The sequence below is a fragment of the Petaurus breviceps genome, unplaced genomic scaffold (genome assembly GCF_028583685.1).
Source record: "Petaurus breviceps papuanus isolate PSGF00001 unplaced genomic scaffold, PetGlider_PUasm1.0 90696, whole genome shotgun sequence".
Taxonomy (NCBI): domain Eukaryota; kingdom Metazoa; phylum Chordata; class Mammalia; order Diprotodontia; family Petauridae; genus Petaurus; species Petaurus breviceps.
In genome coordinates this window covers 2,219,069-2,234,920 of record NW_027187314.1, presented here as the reverse complement: position 1 = coordinate 2,234,920, position 15,852 = coordinate 2,219,069, and the positions used below count along the sequence as shown (strand labels likewise).

At 37.2% G+C, this 15,852-nt stretch overlaps 1 protein-coding gene across 1 annotated transcript in view; it reads right to left on the bottom strand.

Annotated features, from left to right (window-relative positions):
- Nucleotides 1–15,852, bottom strand: part of POLA1 (DNA polymerase alpha 1, catalytic subunit) — a 344,356-nt gene that overhangs the window by 80,801 nt on the left and 247,703 nt on the right. The window contains exon 36 of the mRNA XM_069065646.1: nt 7,676–7,772. Coding sequence (XP_068921747.1) covers nt 7,676–7,772 — 97 coding nt within the window. The remainder of the gene's footprint in view (nt 1–7,675; nt 7,773–15,852) is intronic.

Here is a 15,852-nt window from a genome sequence, read left to right as displayed (position 1 = left end):
CTTAGAGATGGACAAACTATCCAGCTGGTAAACCCTGTGGAGTTCTCGTTTTCATTTAGTAGCTTCTGAATTTCCCTATTAGTTTCATCAAATCAGTCTTCATGTTTGCAAGTGTTCTGACCCAGATGAGCAAATGCAGTGCAATACACCAAATCTCTGAAAGCTGCCCATTCCTTTTATGTTTCACTGTTGCCAACCATGTACTGGCTCAACTTTCCCTCCAAGATAGCAATAAACTATTCCCATTTAGAGAAGTACTCCAACCTGTTGATGTTAAGTCTTCTGGTAGTCATTTTGTCTTGGGGCTACCACATTTGTTGAATGTGAATATTTAGCTTGGAGAGAATAAGTCTATGATCAGGATCAGTGTAGCACTCTGTACCATGTCATCACTCTCACATTGTCTCTTCTCCTTACAGTCACAGTCTATTAAATAACAATTTATTGCTGTGAGTGTACACACATGAAGTTTTATTGTGTTTAAGTAAATGGAAGACAGTGTTGGTGATGAGAAGGTCCTGGGATACACAAGTCTTTAGTAGTAAGTGGTCACTCTTGTTGCTGCTTCCAACTTCATTCCTCCCTAGAACTCACTGCCCAGTCTGGTAGTCTGAGCCTACTCTAGCATTAAAGTCACCCAGAACTATAAGCCTGTCTTCTTTTGGCACATTGATGATACAGGTCTTCAGGTCTTCCTAAAATTTTTCTTTGACTCATAAGGGTTTGCCATGGTGGGAGCATAAGCACTGATGATGGTGTCATGGTATTTTCCTGCAAGTGGCAATCACATTGTTCTGAGCCTGTCATTCACTCCTTTTGGTAGGCATACACGCTTATAGATTAGATTAGTTTTGACTGCAAAACCCACACCAGATTCACAGCACTCCCCTTCACTGCAGCACTATAGAAAAACATGTGTCTAGCTCCGACATCAGTAAACTGGCCGTCTTCTGCCAGTCTTGCTCCAATCAGGGCTGCTATTTGGATGTGATACCTGCCAAGTTCTCTTGCAACAAGAACTATTCATCTTTCAGATCTACTGGATTGTGTATTGTCTGGAAGTGTGTGCACATTCCATGCACCGATGGTGAGTGGAGTCATCTGTGCAGAAGTTTTTGTATATTTTTGTTGAGTTTCAACATCATAGTGGGATCCCCACCTCACATGGTAATCAGGCAAAGGCTGTATAAGATGACAATTTTTAGGGTACCTTTTCTAGCCCCTTCCTCCCACCAGCAGGTTCAAACACCCAGGGGACTGCCAAATTCCACTGCTGCTTTTAGTGAGAAGACAACCCTATGGCCTGGGCTGCCTGTGTATAGGATTGTGACTACAGCTCCCAGTGTATCCTCACTTACTGTTTCATCACTTGCTTTGTTGCCACAGGACTCTGAGATAGGTAAAAATGGTAAAATGGTATGGGCAACGTCTTTTGACTTAGGCATAAACTGGATTTAAGTGAGGCAGAGTTGCACAAAGTTATCAGCCTCATTCTCTCTTTCAGAGTCATCACAGCCCAGCAGCAGGGCAGAGTCAAATGACTGGTGATGGTTTGAGATGCAATGGACAACCTTGGTGTCTTTGATGTCTAACCAAGCTCTAAGTACTCCACAGTGACTGCTTCAGTTGCCTTCATGGCCATTGGAACAAACTATTCTCACTCACGTATTCCACCGGGGAAAGTCTTCACATACTTGGGGTAGACACCTCCCTAATTCACCGATGGGTTAAGAGTTAAGACCCCTCAGTTACCCTCAACCTGGTTCAGCCAGGTGGGGTCGCTGCACGTGCCACAGCATCTTGGAGCCACAGGTGAGAGTTATGTGGATCAGGAAGACACCAAACATGGAAAGCAGCCCTGGAAAGGGCTAAGCACCCTTCATACCAGAGGTACTACTATTCCCTGAACACCCCCTACCCCCTTGGGGGATATACAAAGTAAGGAATGGAATATAGATGATGACCTAGGGTTGAGAAGGAAAGGTCAGATGGGAGAACCAAGATAAAGTAGTGTAATAAAAACCTAGTGGAGAGACATACAAAAAGAATGAGTAGTCAACACTCTCAAATGCTGCAGAACATCAAAGAAAGACAAGTGTATAAAAAAGGTCACGGGATATGACAATTAAGAGAATAAAAGGAACTCTGGGGAGCAGTTTCAGTTGAATGATGAAATATGAAGCAAGATTTCAAAAGGCTGAGAAGTCAGAGGAGAGGAAGTAGAGGCAATGAGGGTAGACAGCTTTTCCTAGGAGTCTCTATGAAAAGGAAGAGATACAGAGGGGAAAAGCTTGGAGGAATGGTAGGGTCAAGTAAGGTTTTTTTTTGTTTTTTTTTTTTTTTAAGGTTGGGGGTAACCTGTGTATGTTTTTAAGTTTCCTGTCATTTTTACCCACTAGTCCTAGGTCTGTTCTGGGGAGCAACTCAGAAAAAATGATATGTCTCTTTGACATGTTACTCTTTCAGAAATTCAAAGGATTTCAAGTCAGTGATTTCAAATACTAACTTTCAGTGTTTATATTCATTCTATACATATTTATTGAGGACTTACTCTAGCTTAGGTACTTTAGGAGATAGGAAGCTGAATAAAGTACAATGTCCTCACATTTACCCACTGTGAGGGTAAACTAGATTTAGAAATACAATTTATAAACATACCAAATATTGAAATAGTACTCTTTTGTGTGCATACTAAACTTCTGAACAAGAGAAATTCTATTGATAGGAACAGCACTTAAGTATCACGCTCAGTGTTCTTAGAATTTTCTCAGGAGCATAGGAAGAAAACGAACTCTGACAAACTATGATATGATGAGGGATAACAGAAGAGTGAAGATTCCTGACATCAGGTCTATCTGATGACAGTCAGCATTTGTAGAATGCAGGGAAAGCAGAATGAAAACACAGATATCAACTAATTCACACATTACTACTAGGTGATAATTCAGCAACAGAAAGGTAAAAAAAAAGATCAACATGTAAAAAGTAATCTGGACAATTAAAAAATTAATACTAATTGTTTCTAGTTCATTCCAAGAAATAAAGAGAAGGTGTTGGGAACATCTGATGATGTCATTTCTTATGTTAAGTATATTAGCTTTGTCATCCTCTCACACATTACCATTTAAAAAATGATCATTGTTAGGTCAGTTATCCATTTCCATTCCTACTATGAAACGTGATAAATGATATATTTATTAGAAACATGATATATATAAAAGGCTTATTAGCAGTTAGAGATGGGGGGTCCTTTAATAAATGCTATGGAGATACTTCCAACTCTTTTGAAAATGGAGAGACTTTCCAAATGGCTATTTCATTTCCCATAAATTATAAGGAAGAGCCTCTACATAATCCAAAGAGAGGATGATGTGCCTTAATAATAATTTTTTTTCTACGTGTCTTTTAGATATGTTCAGGGGAAAAATGAGTGTCAATTTCCTAAGTTGCTAGTTATGCAGTTCCCACCAGAGTTAGCTCTAGGATAAAAATGTGGGAAGGGGCATGAAGTGACAGATTCTGAAAACAACAGCAACAGACAACAAATAATATAATGCAATATAACTGGAAAAGAAAATAGTCTTCAGGGACACAGATATCAAGAAAATCATAGGATTACAGACTTAGACTGGAAGGAAACCTATAAAGTCCTTAATTTTGAACCTTTATTTTGCAGATAAGGAAACTGAGGAACAAACAAGTGACTTCTCCAGGGTCACACAGCTAATCAGTGTAGTAATGGCAGCTTATCACAACATTTCAAAAGTCTGTGACTACTGGGCTAGGTGACACTGACCCACATCCCAACTATTCCAACACTGTCTTCTTTACTTGCTGAGGCCAAACGAAAATTCATCATCTGGTGGCCAACTTTCTGATGAGCTGAGCTGGCCCTCAGACAACAGACATATAGTCCATGGCAGGGCTCAAAGTCTTTCAGAGCTTAAATGTTTGCTGCTATAGTCTTTGCAAAGCCAGGGTCATCTTCATGCCACAGTGAGGTAGTAGAAGACCAGTAAAGGTCTCACATTAATGACAGCTTTAAATTCTAAGGACAACTATATATGCAAAATATGTGAACAATGCTTTTTTCCTGTTATTTTATTAATTTTTTAAACTTTCTCTGAAGTTCCTATGGATGTAATTAACTCAGGATGACTTTTTAAAATCATCTTTTTTTAGTCTGGTTCTGTGATTTCATTGGTAGAGGGAGATCCCTGGGAAGAAATTCCCTCTGCCAGCGCAAATCAGCAACTATTATGACATTTATAGTATGAGAGAGTTGCACAAAGAAATTAAGTGACTTCCCCAAGTTAAAAGGATCAGTAACACATCAGAAACAGGACTTGTCAGACCTTCTTGACTTTAAGTTCAGTTCTTTAATTAGCAAGCATTCCAGGAGGTCAATAAACACACATTGATATGACTGATCCCACTTTTACTATCATTTAATAAATCTTCCTTACAAAATTACAGGGCAGCTAGGTGGTAAAGTGGATGGATTGTCTGACCTGAAGTCATAAAGATTCATCTTCCTGAGTTCAAATTCAGCCTCAGACACTTACTAGCTGTATGACCCTAAGCAAGTCACTTAACCTTCTTTGCCTCAGTTCCCTCATTTGTAAAATGAGCTGGAGAAGGAAATGGAAAACCACTCTAATATCTTTACTAAGAAAATCTCAAATCAGGTCATGAAGAGTTGGACACAACTGAAACGAATGAATAACAAACAAAATTTCATCCTACTCATAGGAGCTATATAAAGTGGGAATAATTTAAAAATAATTCTCCATACAAACAGTTGAAGGATAAGTTTTTTTTCTTAATAAGTAACAATTCTTAATACAGAAATGCTGTCTTCCATCTCAGTATAGCAACAGTTGTCTCCTAGGAACTGTATAATAACTAGACACTCGGAGTGCTAAGATAGATGAGATCTATGAAATATATTTTGAACAAAGAGGTTCTCATTTTAGGAAGCAATGTTCTTCAAACATACCAGTCCTTGGAAAGGCATTAGTGATGGTATTTCAGGTTAAAAAACAAATATGGATTTTATTCTTGCTGTCCAAGAATCAACCAGTCAGTGAACAAGGAAAAGACAGAAAAGAACATAACTAAAACATTAATATATTCTGATTTTACAAACAAGGAAGTTACATAAAATGCTCTATTCATATAAGGCTGAACTAACTCTATAATGTTGCCGACAACAGCGATAGAGAGATAACTACTTGGTGTCCTAAAAGATAGAGGCAGTTTTATTCAATGTTATTGATCTGTCTATATTTATAAATATTTCTTTGCTTATAACTGATCTTGGAGGAAATTTCCTTTGGAGGGGCTGAGGAGAAAGAACAAATAATAGCCTATCAAGGTATTTCTGATGATTCAAATTACAGGTTGATTTTGGATGGATGTTAAGCATTCTTCATCCAGGTATGAAATATTAAATGAGGACAATTCCTATAACTGAGCAACAAAAGGACAGAAGACATTGCTTTCTGATATGAATCTTAAGTAATGAAATCATGGAAGATGTATAGAAGAGCACGGACAAGAATGACCTAGGATGAGAAGGTATGGATAGGTCTGAGCTACACCAAGGAGTGAGTATCCACATCAATGAGATCACACAGCACAGATCATTAAACTATATATATTGTGAAGATATCCAAAGACATATAAATAACGAATGAAGAAGGTTTGATTCAGCAACAAACTACTGGGTGAAAGAGTCAACATTATTTCCTTATTAATTTCTTCTCACTTTCTTCACTCTTATTTTTTTCCTTACAGTGGCAAGACTTAGGTTTCTGGGCTGGCTTCTGAACTGACATGAAAGAATCTTGAGTGAACAAGAATGGTCTAGGGCTAAGCATTTTATACATCCTTATCAAGTCTTGAAAATGATCTGCTACTATTCATAGGATTACAAGTTTAGAGTTCCTTGTGTCCAAATCCCATCATTTTACAAAGAAGAATACTGAGGCTCTGAGAGGTTAGGAGAGGGGTCCTTTCCATTCCAGGAAGAGCATGTGCAAGCAAGATCTTTGGGTGCAAATAAAGTACTCTTCCCACTCTAGAAGACAGCCTCCTATTGACAACCCCTCCTCCCCTCCCAAAAGGGCATCAGATCTTTGCTTATAACATATGCAATTTACTATATTTAACAATGCCTACATTTAGGTTTCAATATGACATCCATGTTCTAACACTATAATATACCTGACACCCAGGGATTGATGTCAGCCAAATCAATGGTATTTTATAATGTGTACAAACTCATCCACTCCATAGATGAAAAAATAAAACTGGCCAAAGTTTAACTTACTAAAAGCGAGTAGGACAAATGAGGGTTCTCAGCACTTTTGAAAATCACAAACATCCATTCATTCTTTTTTTTTTTGCTTTTTGGAGTGCAACTGGGGTTAAGTGACTTGCCCAAGGTCACATGGCTAGTTTTTGTGTTAAGTGTCTGAGGTCAGATTTGAACTCAGGTCCTCCTGACTACAGGGACAGTGCTCTATTCACTGCGTCACCTAGCCTCCCCCATTCAGTCATTCATAATATTTTTTAATCAACTATATATAGCCTAGGTCCTAGCAGACTACAAAAATAAAAAAGACATAGTCCTTGTCTCCAAGAAGTTTAAAGTCTTACACCTTAATAGATTTCTTTAAAAAAAATTAAAACATCTCAGTGAGTAAGAGCACGGGCCCCAGAGTCGGGATGACCTGGGATCGAATCCGGGCTCAGATACTTAGCACCACACCCAGAAATAACTGGCCATGTAACCTTGAGCAAGTTACTTAACCCCGATTGCTTAAAAAAAAAAAAATAAAACATGAGAACAATGAAAAGTGCAGCAACATTATAAATGTAATCTAGCCATATGTACATTGATTTCTGTGTAAAAAGGAAGTTTCCTCTAGTTCTAACACCAAGCAACAAAACAGTGAATTGATATTCAGGGTTAAACAAAAATAAACACACTGTAGGTAACTAATAAGAAAAATGGGCAATGGAAAAGTTGTCAATGTGATTTTAAGGTAGGAGAAAAAAACATATACTTGTCATGACAGTTCTAAATACTATAAATTATATAACAAAGCCTTTAAAAAGCCCAATTAAATCCTACAGGGCTTGTGACTCTTCTGCAAGGTAAGGCCCTTTGCAGTGTACTGCAGAAAATTTTTTGATCATTTGGGACATGCTACATACATATTCTTGTAGAATGCTGAAACTGCAACCCACCCTTCTCTTTCAAAATCAACCCGAGCTTTTAGTGAACAGCACAGACACACTCCATGTCTATTCCTTTGTGATAATTTCTGGTTTTCTTAGACCCAATGAGCACAGAGTTTATGCTTATTTTATTACAGAAAATAGCATTTTAAAAACATAGTATTTTTAAAAGTCTTTTTTGTGCTTTCCTCCCCCAAAGCCCTGCTTCAATAGAAATCAATGGGAGACATGCCGTGGGGGCCAAAGATGGGGATTCCTATGCTGCCGCCTCCTCACACAGGGCATCCCTGTGTTCATACAGGCCCTCACTGCCTGCTTCTGAGACAGCAGTGTGATGCTGGTTTGAACAGTGTGACAGAGTAGGTCTGGCCTTTATGATGCAAATTTCCACTTTAAACTCAAAGGTAATTACAGTATTTTAACGTACCTTTCTCATGATCGGTAATAAGTTTCTCCAGTGCATAGTCCACATCAAACATGTACCGATAAAAGCACAGCTGGGTATACAGAGTCTTGTCGGAATACTGCAATAGAACAGAATATAAATGAATACTACTATTTGGGGAAAAAAGAGATCACGCCTAATAGGGTATATTCCCTAATATCAACTTCTATATTAAACCCCATAAAAAAGGGGGGGAGGGGATTCATACTAATGGTTTTCTGCCCTTATACAACATACATACCTTTCATAATTCAGAGTAAATCCTGCCACTTCGATCACAGATTACTACTTGCGAAGCTGCAGAATGATTACCCCTGCTGTCAAAAAACTGATTTTATCAAATTGCAAATTCCTATGCACCCCTGACAATTTGCACTGTTAATTGGGAAAAGTGGCATGCTTTCTAACAGGGGCCCAGTCCATGCAAGTAGGGAGTTAAACCATTTATAAAAACTGTTTAACATGTGCTACTGTAAGTATAATTTCATAATATGTCAAAAACATGAGTTTCCCTTCATGGGAACTGCTTCATTGATGAAATTTTTAGGACCATGGAACAAATATAGGTAATAGCCTACCTACCACTCTTACCAATCATAAATGTACATATTTTTTCACATGGATTGTGAACCACCAAGTCACGGATAAAATTCATCTACTCTCTATTTAAAAAGCTACAGCATATGCTTAATGACTATAGGAAAATCTAACTCAGCAAAGATTAAAGAAGATGATTCTGGAGAGATTCATTAATTCCTTCATCAATCATTGAAATTCCAGGGGTTACCATTACACTCTAGGGATTTGCATCTACACATGTATATGAAGAAAAATCACTCACTGCATATTGAATAATAGGTGAGAAGCATTTTATGAGTTAAACACTAGAAGGCACTTTACTTTTAAATAGGACATCCTAACATGCCTTATTCATTGATTTATTTATTCATTTGTTCATTCATTCATTCATTCATTTTTGAGTGCTAGTAGAAGTAAAATCTCATGATGGAGGGCACTGAGCTCCAAGATCTCACAGTGGTTCCTAAGTATGTGAGAAAAATTACTTATAAGACTAATACTCTTATTTCTTTAAACTATAACAGAACACACTAAATTGTACCACAAACAGAACCTGATAAATTCTGAAGTCATATGGTCATGTTTTTTGCCCTATTAGGCACCACTGGGTGCCATTTTATTTAGAGTACATATAACATATTTCTAGGAACCTGATGGAAACTATAACTTTAATTACTTGTAACTTCTACAGCTACAGAAGAAGTCTCTGGACAGCAACAATGTCAAACTATCCTCAGTAGAATGTAAGTTCCTTGAAGGCAGGAACTGCTTTTGCCTTTCTTTGTGACCCTGGTGCTTAGCACCATGTCAGGTTAAATGGGCATATTAAATGCTTAATAAAATCTTGTTGACTTAATTTAAATTGATTTGGCCCAAAGACCCTTGCTGCCTGACAACATGACGGAAATACATAAGCCATTTGAACTGGCAAGAAAAGTAACCAAAATATATTTTCTAATAATACTGGTTCCCTTCCTGCCCACTCTGATGTGAAATTGTTACTAAATCCAGCAGATTTTAAACTTCTCTGGACATTGCAAACTATGCTATAAATATTAGGTTGGAAAAGTAAACCCACATGGAGCTATTCATCAGCTAAGGCTATTGTCTTTTCATGTGTATTACTAACACCAGGCTCTTTTTCTTTACCTGAACCTATTTTTAAAAAAAGTAGACACCTAGAAGCCTATTTTATTTCTTGGTAGCTATTCTACGATATGCATCATCATTATACTATTATACACCAGTTATTTTTAGCAAATCCTGATTACTGCTTCCTGGGGGAAAAAAAAGGAGGACGACAGCGATTAAGTTATTTGTTTAGTTTTTTAGATTCAGCAGTAATTGCTGGTACACATCTCCCTGACTGCACACATGCAGCAGGTTGAATAGAACACTGAAATTACCTCCTTCATAATAGTTTGTTTTGATAATGTATTGTGTGTCGAGATGATGAGAAACAGTTGCTGTCAATTTGATTAGCCATTATATTTTTATGTTAATTGCCATTATTGGGTCCATTCTGTTTAGTGTCACCATAGAAGCCATACAATGTTAGCATAAATAACAAATTGGAGTAAATTAGGAAGATATATTTTTGCCAATTCATTTTAATTGCCCCTCAGTCCTTCCGCTGGTTAACGCAGCTGTTGACCCATAATAAGCGCTGGGTCAATATAGCTGCTTGTCAATTCAGAAATGCAAAGTGCTGTGTTGCTAGTAATGGATATACAACCACCTTTGCCAGCCAACTGAAGCAAACGAGTGACAACCCACATGAAGGAATAAAGCGTCAGCTATGGAGTTTAGTGACCTGATATTAGTAGACAGGCTAATTGAAAGTCACTGCCTAAATGGATAAGGAAAATAGAAAAAAGTAATTTAAAAAAAGAAGTTATATATTTAAAAAATATATACTAACACCTCTTGCCCTTTTGCTTCCTGCCATATTTTGCAATTAGCAAACTGGTTGAAAACAAAAGGCCTTATTAGATTTTCAATGTCAAATACAATTAAATGGGTTTAAAGAACACACGAAACTGAGAAAACTGTAGCTTAAATTGAACTACAAGAACGGCAACTACTTTTGTTTTCTTGATTTTGTACCATTAATTTGTGATCACTTGTAGGACTTCCCCTCCCCCCCCTTTTTGATCTTCATGATCTTTTCTCTTTTGGCTTTGATGATAAATTCTTCTAATCAAGAAAACCTGACAACCTCCAGTCTTCTGTGAGATCTTCAGCTAGGTTTTTTCCCCCACTTAAATGCTCATTTTGACTGCACGAGATTGGATGGAAAATACTTCAAGAAAATAAGCTGATATTTTAACATTTCTCTCTCTCTCTCTAGCTTTCACTTATTGGTTTAAAATGTTCGATTTCTTACTCTTGTCTTTAAAATTACATTCACCGAGGTGCCCAGGCTTCTTTCTGTATCCCTTTACAGCTTGAACATCATGTACCAAAGTAACTGATTGTGATTTAGTAAGGACAAGGCTGAGCTGTAACAGCTATTGTATGAGAATGGTCTGTATTCAAGGTTGTTACCCACTGCTTTAACAGAGGAATAAGAATAACTCCCAAAAAATAAAATTAAAGAAGCAATAAACATCATGGGAATAACCAGAGGCAAAAAGATCAGGAGTAAGAGAGTGAGGAGATAATTTTCAGTTTTAAGATCTGGGACTTAAGGAAAAACAAAATGTTTTAATATTATTAATATTATTTTAAATAAAACCTTTTGAACCTCCTATAAGTGGTTCCTTTAGAAACAATGAAACTTCATTATCCCTTCCAGTCACAACTCTTTCATGGAATAAAGGATAGTCCCTACTTCCGTGTTTGTCAATTTCTCAGTCACTGTTCTAGGAGTTTTGATCCAGCACTATCTTTACATTTTTAAACTAGGGCTAGATGTAACATAGTTTGGGTCTAGGGGAGAATCTGTCTTCCAAAACTCATACTAGGCACTGTTCTCTATATCTAACCTTTTTTGAGAACTGAAATGACACCACAAAATCTTTTAATTTTTGCATAAATGATTACATGAAAATATTCCATTGTAAGAAAAAGTAGCCAGCTCCCCTTTAACACCTTCATTCTTACATAAGAAAGAAGAAATAAGGGGTTAGGCAGGGATACTGGCTGAAGGTATGAAAAGAAGCATGATAATGAAAGCAATTCAGGGAATGGGAATCTAGAGAGCAGAAAACTGTACATGATTAGTTTTTCTACCTTCCTTAGACAAAGATGTCCCAATCATAAACTAAAGCAGGAGTGGAGAAACTGGAGGCCACCTGTGGGCCTCTAGGTACTCAAGTTCAGTCCTTTGACTGAACACAAACTTCACAGAACAAATCCTCTTCTATTATTATAACTTACTGTTATATATTGAATTATACATTATTTATTATGTATAACTTATTATTATAAAAGGGATTTGTTCTGTGAAGTTTGGATTCAGTCAAAGGGTTGAACTTGAGGATGTAGAGGGCCACAGGTGGTCTTAAGGCTGTAGGTTCCCCACCCCCAAACTAAAACACGTAAAGTGCTTTATACGTCATAATGGGAGCTTTTATTATTATTGTAAAGTGCTGACTGTATGAAATTATTAAGTATATACCCAAATGTAGGTCATCCACAGTCAATTTCCAATTCCTAATTATCCTTTCTCTTTGCCACTTGTCTAAGTGCCTGGGCTGCTTCTTCATACTTGTAAAATGTAAACTAAAGTAGCAAAAAAAGACAAAAGTTCTGAAAAAATATAATATAGTGACAAAGGCAATTCTTTGCATTCATCCTGCTTAGCCATTATCAGCAGAAATAATGAAGAGATGGTCTTAACAGTTGAGGAATACAATTCTTTCATGAATTTGATGTCAGTAAAAAGTGTATCTTTCTACACTAACTTGACAAGAACTATGTAATTCAGGATTTCAGTGGATTGAATGTTTCACGTTCACAAGGAAATATGGGCATAAATGAAGAAATAATTGAATGATTCCGTATCACCCACAGAATAAAGTATAAATTCCTTAGCTCAGCGATTAAGAATCTTTAAAATCTGGCCTTATTTTCCATCTATATTTCCCTTAGGGAGGCAGTCTGGTCACTGTTTCTTGACAACCTAATGTGGTTCCCACATTGTGAGTCCTATTTCTCCCTCTCTTCCCTGTATTCAAGACACATCATTTTGAAAGGCTCATATGTTCTCCTACATTGTTTAGAAAACCTATAAAACTTACAGGCATGGGGTGGCTAGGTGGCGGAGTGAATAGAGCACTGGCCCTGGAGTCACGAGGACTTGAGTTCAAATCTAGCCTCAGACATTTACTAACCGTGTGACCTTGGGCAAGTCACTCAATCCCAATTGCCCTACCCCCCCCCCCAAAAAAGACCAAACCCTCACAGGCATCTCTCCCATTTACAGACTCATATATTATCTGGCACTACTCATTTAGTGCTCATTATATTCAATGTCCTAAAAGTCTTAGTGCAGCTTTAGAGCTACAAACTGCACTAAGACTTTTGGGACACTCTATAGTGTTTTGTGATATCTCTTTCATTACTAATATTTTCGGCAATTCCTTGAAAGTAGTCACAGGAATCTTTTTTTTTGGGGGGGGGGAAAGAATTATATAATTATAATAATTATTAGTTATGTAAGATTATCCTGAATTATTTCTATTCTAAAGGTAGTTAAAATAATTTAATATTTTCACTGTATATTGGCTATTATCTACTCAACTGAGTCAATCTTATACATACCTTTCTTTCTTCCCTTTATTATATTTAATATTTCCTTCCCTCTCTCTTTTAATCTCATTATCTCCCCATACTTATCTCTCCCACCCCCACCCCCATCCCAGCAAACATAGAATGGGGGGGGGTGAAGAGGAAGGTTGGGAGGAAAAATACTAGTTTGCCAACGCCACTGTACTTCTTTGTAAAAGAAATTATTTCCATATGCTATTGAAATAACTTATTTGGATTACTTCAATTAGTTCTAATACAAAACAGTGGCACCACTTCATTAATCAGCCGCTTGTAAGGGTTACTTTCCCAAGAAGTCTTTTTGGTAATTTGATTAAAAAGAATGGTGGCACACATTATCATCTTATTCAGTATGTCCATCAAGCAGACAATTTAGTGTGAGTTCTTGGTTATCATGTTTTTAAAGGGGGGGGAACCTCTACCGTAATTTCATGTCTTAGAATTGCATCCTTCATGAAAATGTATCTTCAAAGTCCTTAGTAGCACACGTTGTTGAGTTAGCATCAGGAAATATTTCAGTGTTTTGAGAGGCATTTCTTCCCCCCCCCAATGATGCAGTAATTAAAACCTAATTATTATCTTCATTTTAAACAAAACCTAAAGTGAATACCAATTAATAACAACATACTAATGAGCATCTGCTGTGATGAAATTGAATATGAATGTGCTGCAAATTTCGGGTAATTTATTTTTTTCGGGGAAGTGCCACTGGTCGCATTTTGCTGTTAGAAGATTATATAGGATGTGCACCATTTTCTATCAAGTCATTCTGCACATGGCAATTTCCATCTTAGGATAGGGGGCTGAGCTCAATATTGCAGATGTTTAAGTATCTAAATGCTGCCCATAAAGGACTCACTAGAATTAAGGACTGTTATAATAGGCCTGTCTCTTCAATTTACTGTTTTTCTAATGCTACAAATTTCCTATCTCCAATCCTATTTCTTGCCTGTCTTTATCTTATCCCCCCCAAAAAACCTGAAATGGTGCCTCTCTCTGCTTTTAAGAATCTATCAACAACATGAAAAGAATTCCTTTAGTTCTTTACTTAAACACATTTATATTAAAAAAAAAGATTTAAATACAAAATTTCCCTAACACTAAAATTAAGTATAAAAAGTTATTTGCTTATACTAGTACTTGCCTAATAGTTTCTATATCAGAAAGGCTAAAGACAAAGGATTAATGATATAAAAGGTTTGCTTTTATTTTCTTATAAAGAGAAGCATTAGGAATTTAAAACTATCCCAGTACCTATTACCATAGCACTTTGCACATTAGATGCATATGAACTGATCATCATATTTATACAATTATACCAGTAAAGAACACTAGCAACCAGCCTTCACTTAACTCATATGCAAGGGATATCCCAATCTCTCATCTTTGGCATGCTTGCACAAATACATCCATCTTGTTGAAATGAGGATAGTTCTCTTCCCCCTCCCCTCCCCTGCCCCATTTAATGAAAAGGCAAAAGATGACATTTAGAAAGCTTTGTCTATTTTCGGACATCTTAATAACCTGTCACTAAGAGTTACTGAGAGATATCAGTAGTTATGAAAATAAATAGATAAAGCTACTGGAAATAACATTAATGGTGAAAAACTATACCATTCTACTCTAAATTTGCCCTGATCGCTCAGGAATGTTCCATGACATGTGATACTCTATTTCATATCCTACACTAGAAGAAGGTAGTTAGCCTTCATCTAGTGGATTTTGCCACTCACTACCATCAAGCCAAGGCCCATATAAATGTGTCAGCAGATACTTTTATCACTGACACACTGCTACAAAATACATATTTCCTGTTCTTTGCACTTTCACATATATTCTCCTATCCAATTCTTACAATATAGTGAGGTAGGTCAGGCTACAATAGAAGCTCATGAATGTTAACTGAATTATCCAGGCTAATAAGTATCTGTCTCAGGCCTGGAAGTTAGGTCCTTCCAGAATTAGAATCAGAACTACAGAATTGTAGCATCAGAAGACTCACTGGTCCACTTCCCTACTGCCATTTCCAAGCTTACCCTCTAATACCATAACTTGGTAATCTCTCCTCCTTTGATGTTCACTCAATTCATATTTATTCCTGAGTAAAAATTCCAGTAGCTATTGTCTACTGATCTCCAAGACACACAGCTCTTCTTTCCAAAAGGAGTCCAGTTCCTGGCTCAGTCTTTCCTCAACTCCTAATTCTCATACTAAGTGACTTCAACTTACATATGCAACCTCCCTCAAACACCCTAACATCTCGGTTCTTTAACTTAGTCATGACCTACTTGTTTTCCACACTTCAGCTACAAAGAGATTCATTCTCTTGATCCTGCCATCATCTGCAAATGTACCACTTTCATATTCATGAGATGAATTCTATGAAACTCCCTTATCTAGTCACAGTTTGCTGTCATTCTACCTTTCCCTCTGCCTTGCAACCCCAAACCCTAGTCTTCATTCTCATCATGACTTCCAAGCTCTCAACCCCCTTAGTTCATTCCCAAGGTCATAGCCCAAGGACTAGCTACATTCTCTGACCTTCCTCATGGACCTGCTGGTAAACCAGTTCACCTCTACATGTTCCTTTAGCTTGCTCCCTTATCCCACTGCTGATTTTGCTCTGCCAAGGATCAGCATTGGATTTTTCTCACCATTTGCTGCTACTCACACGGGACTGAACAAGGCTGGAGAAAAAACAGAAAACTGCTTACTAGAGCCACTACAAATTTATGTCATGTAATCTCGACTAGGCCTTCACTGTGTGGCAAGGCAATCCTTTTACACTTCTAACTGACTCACTATCC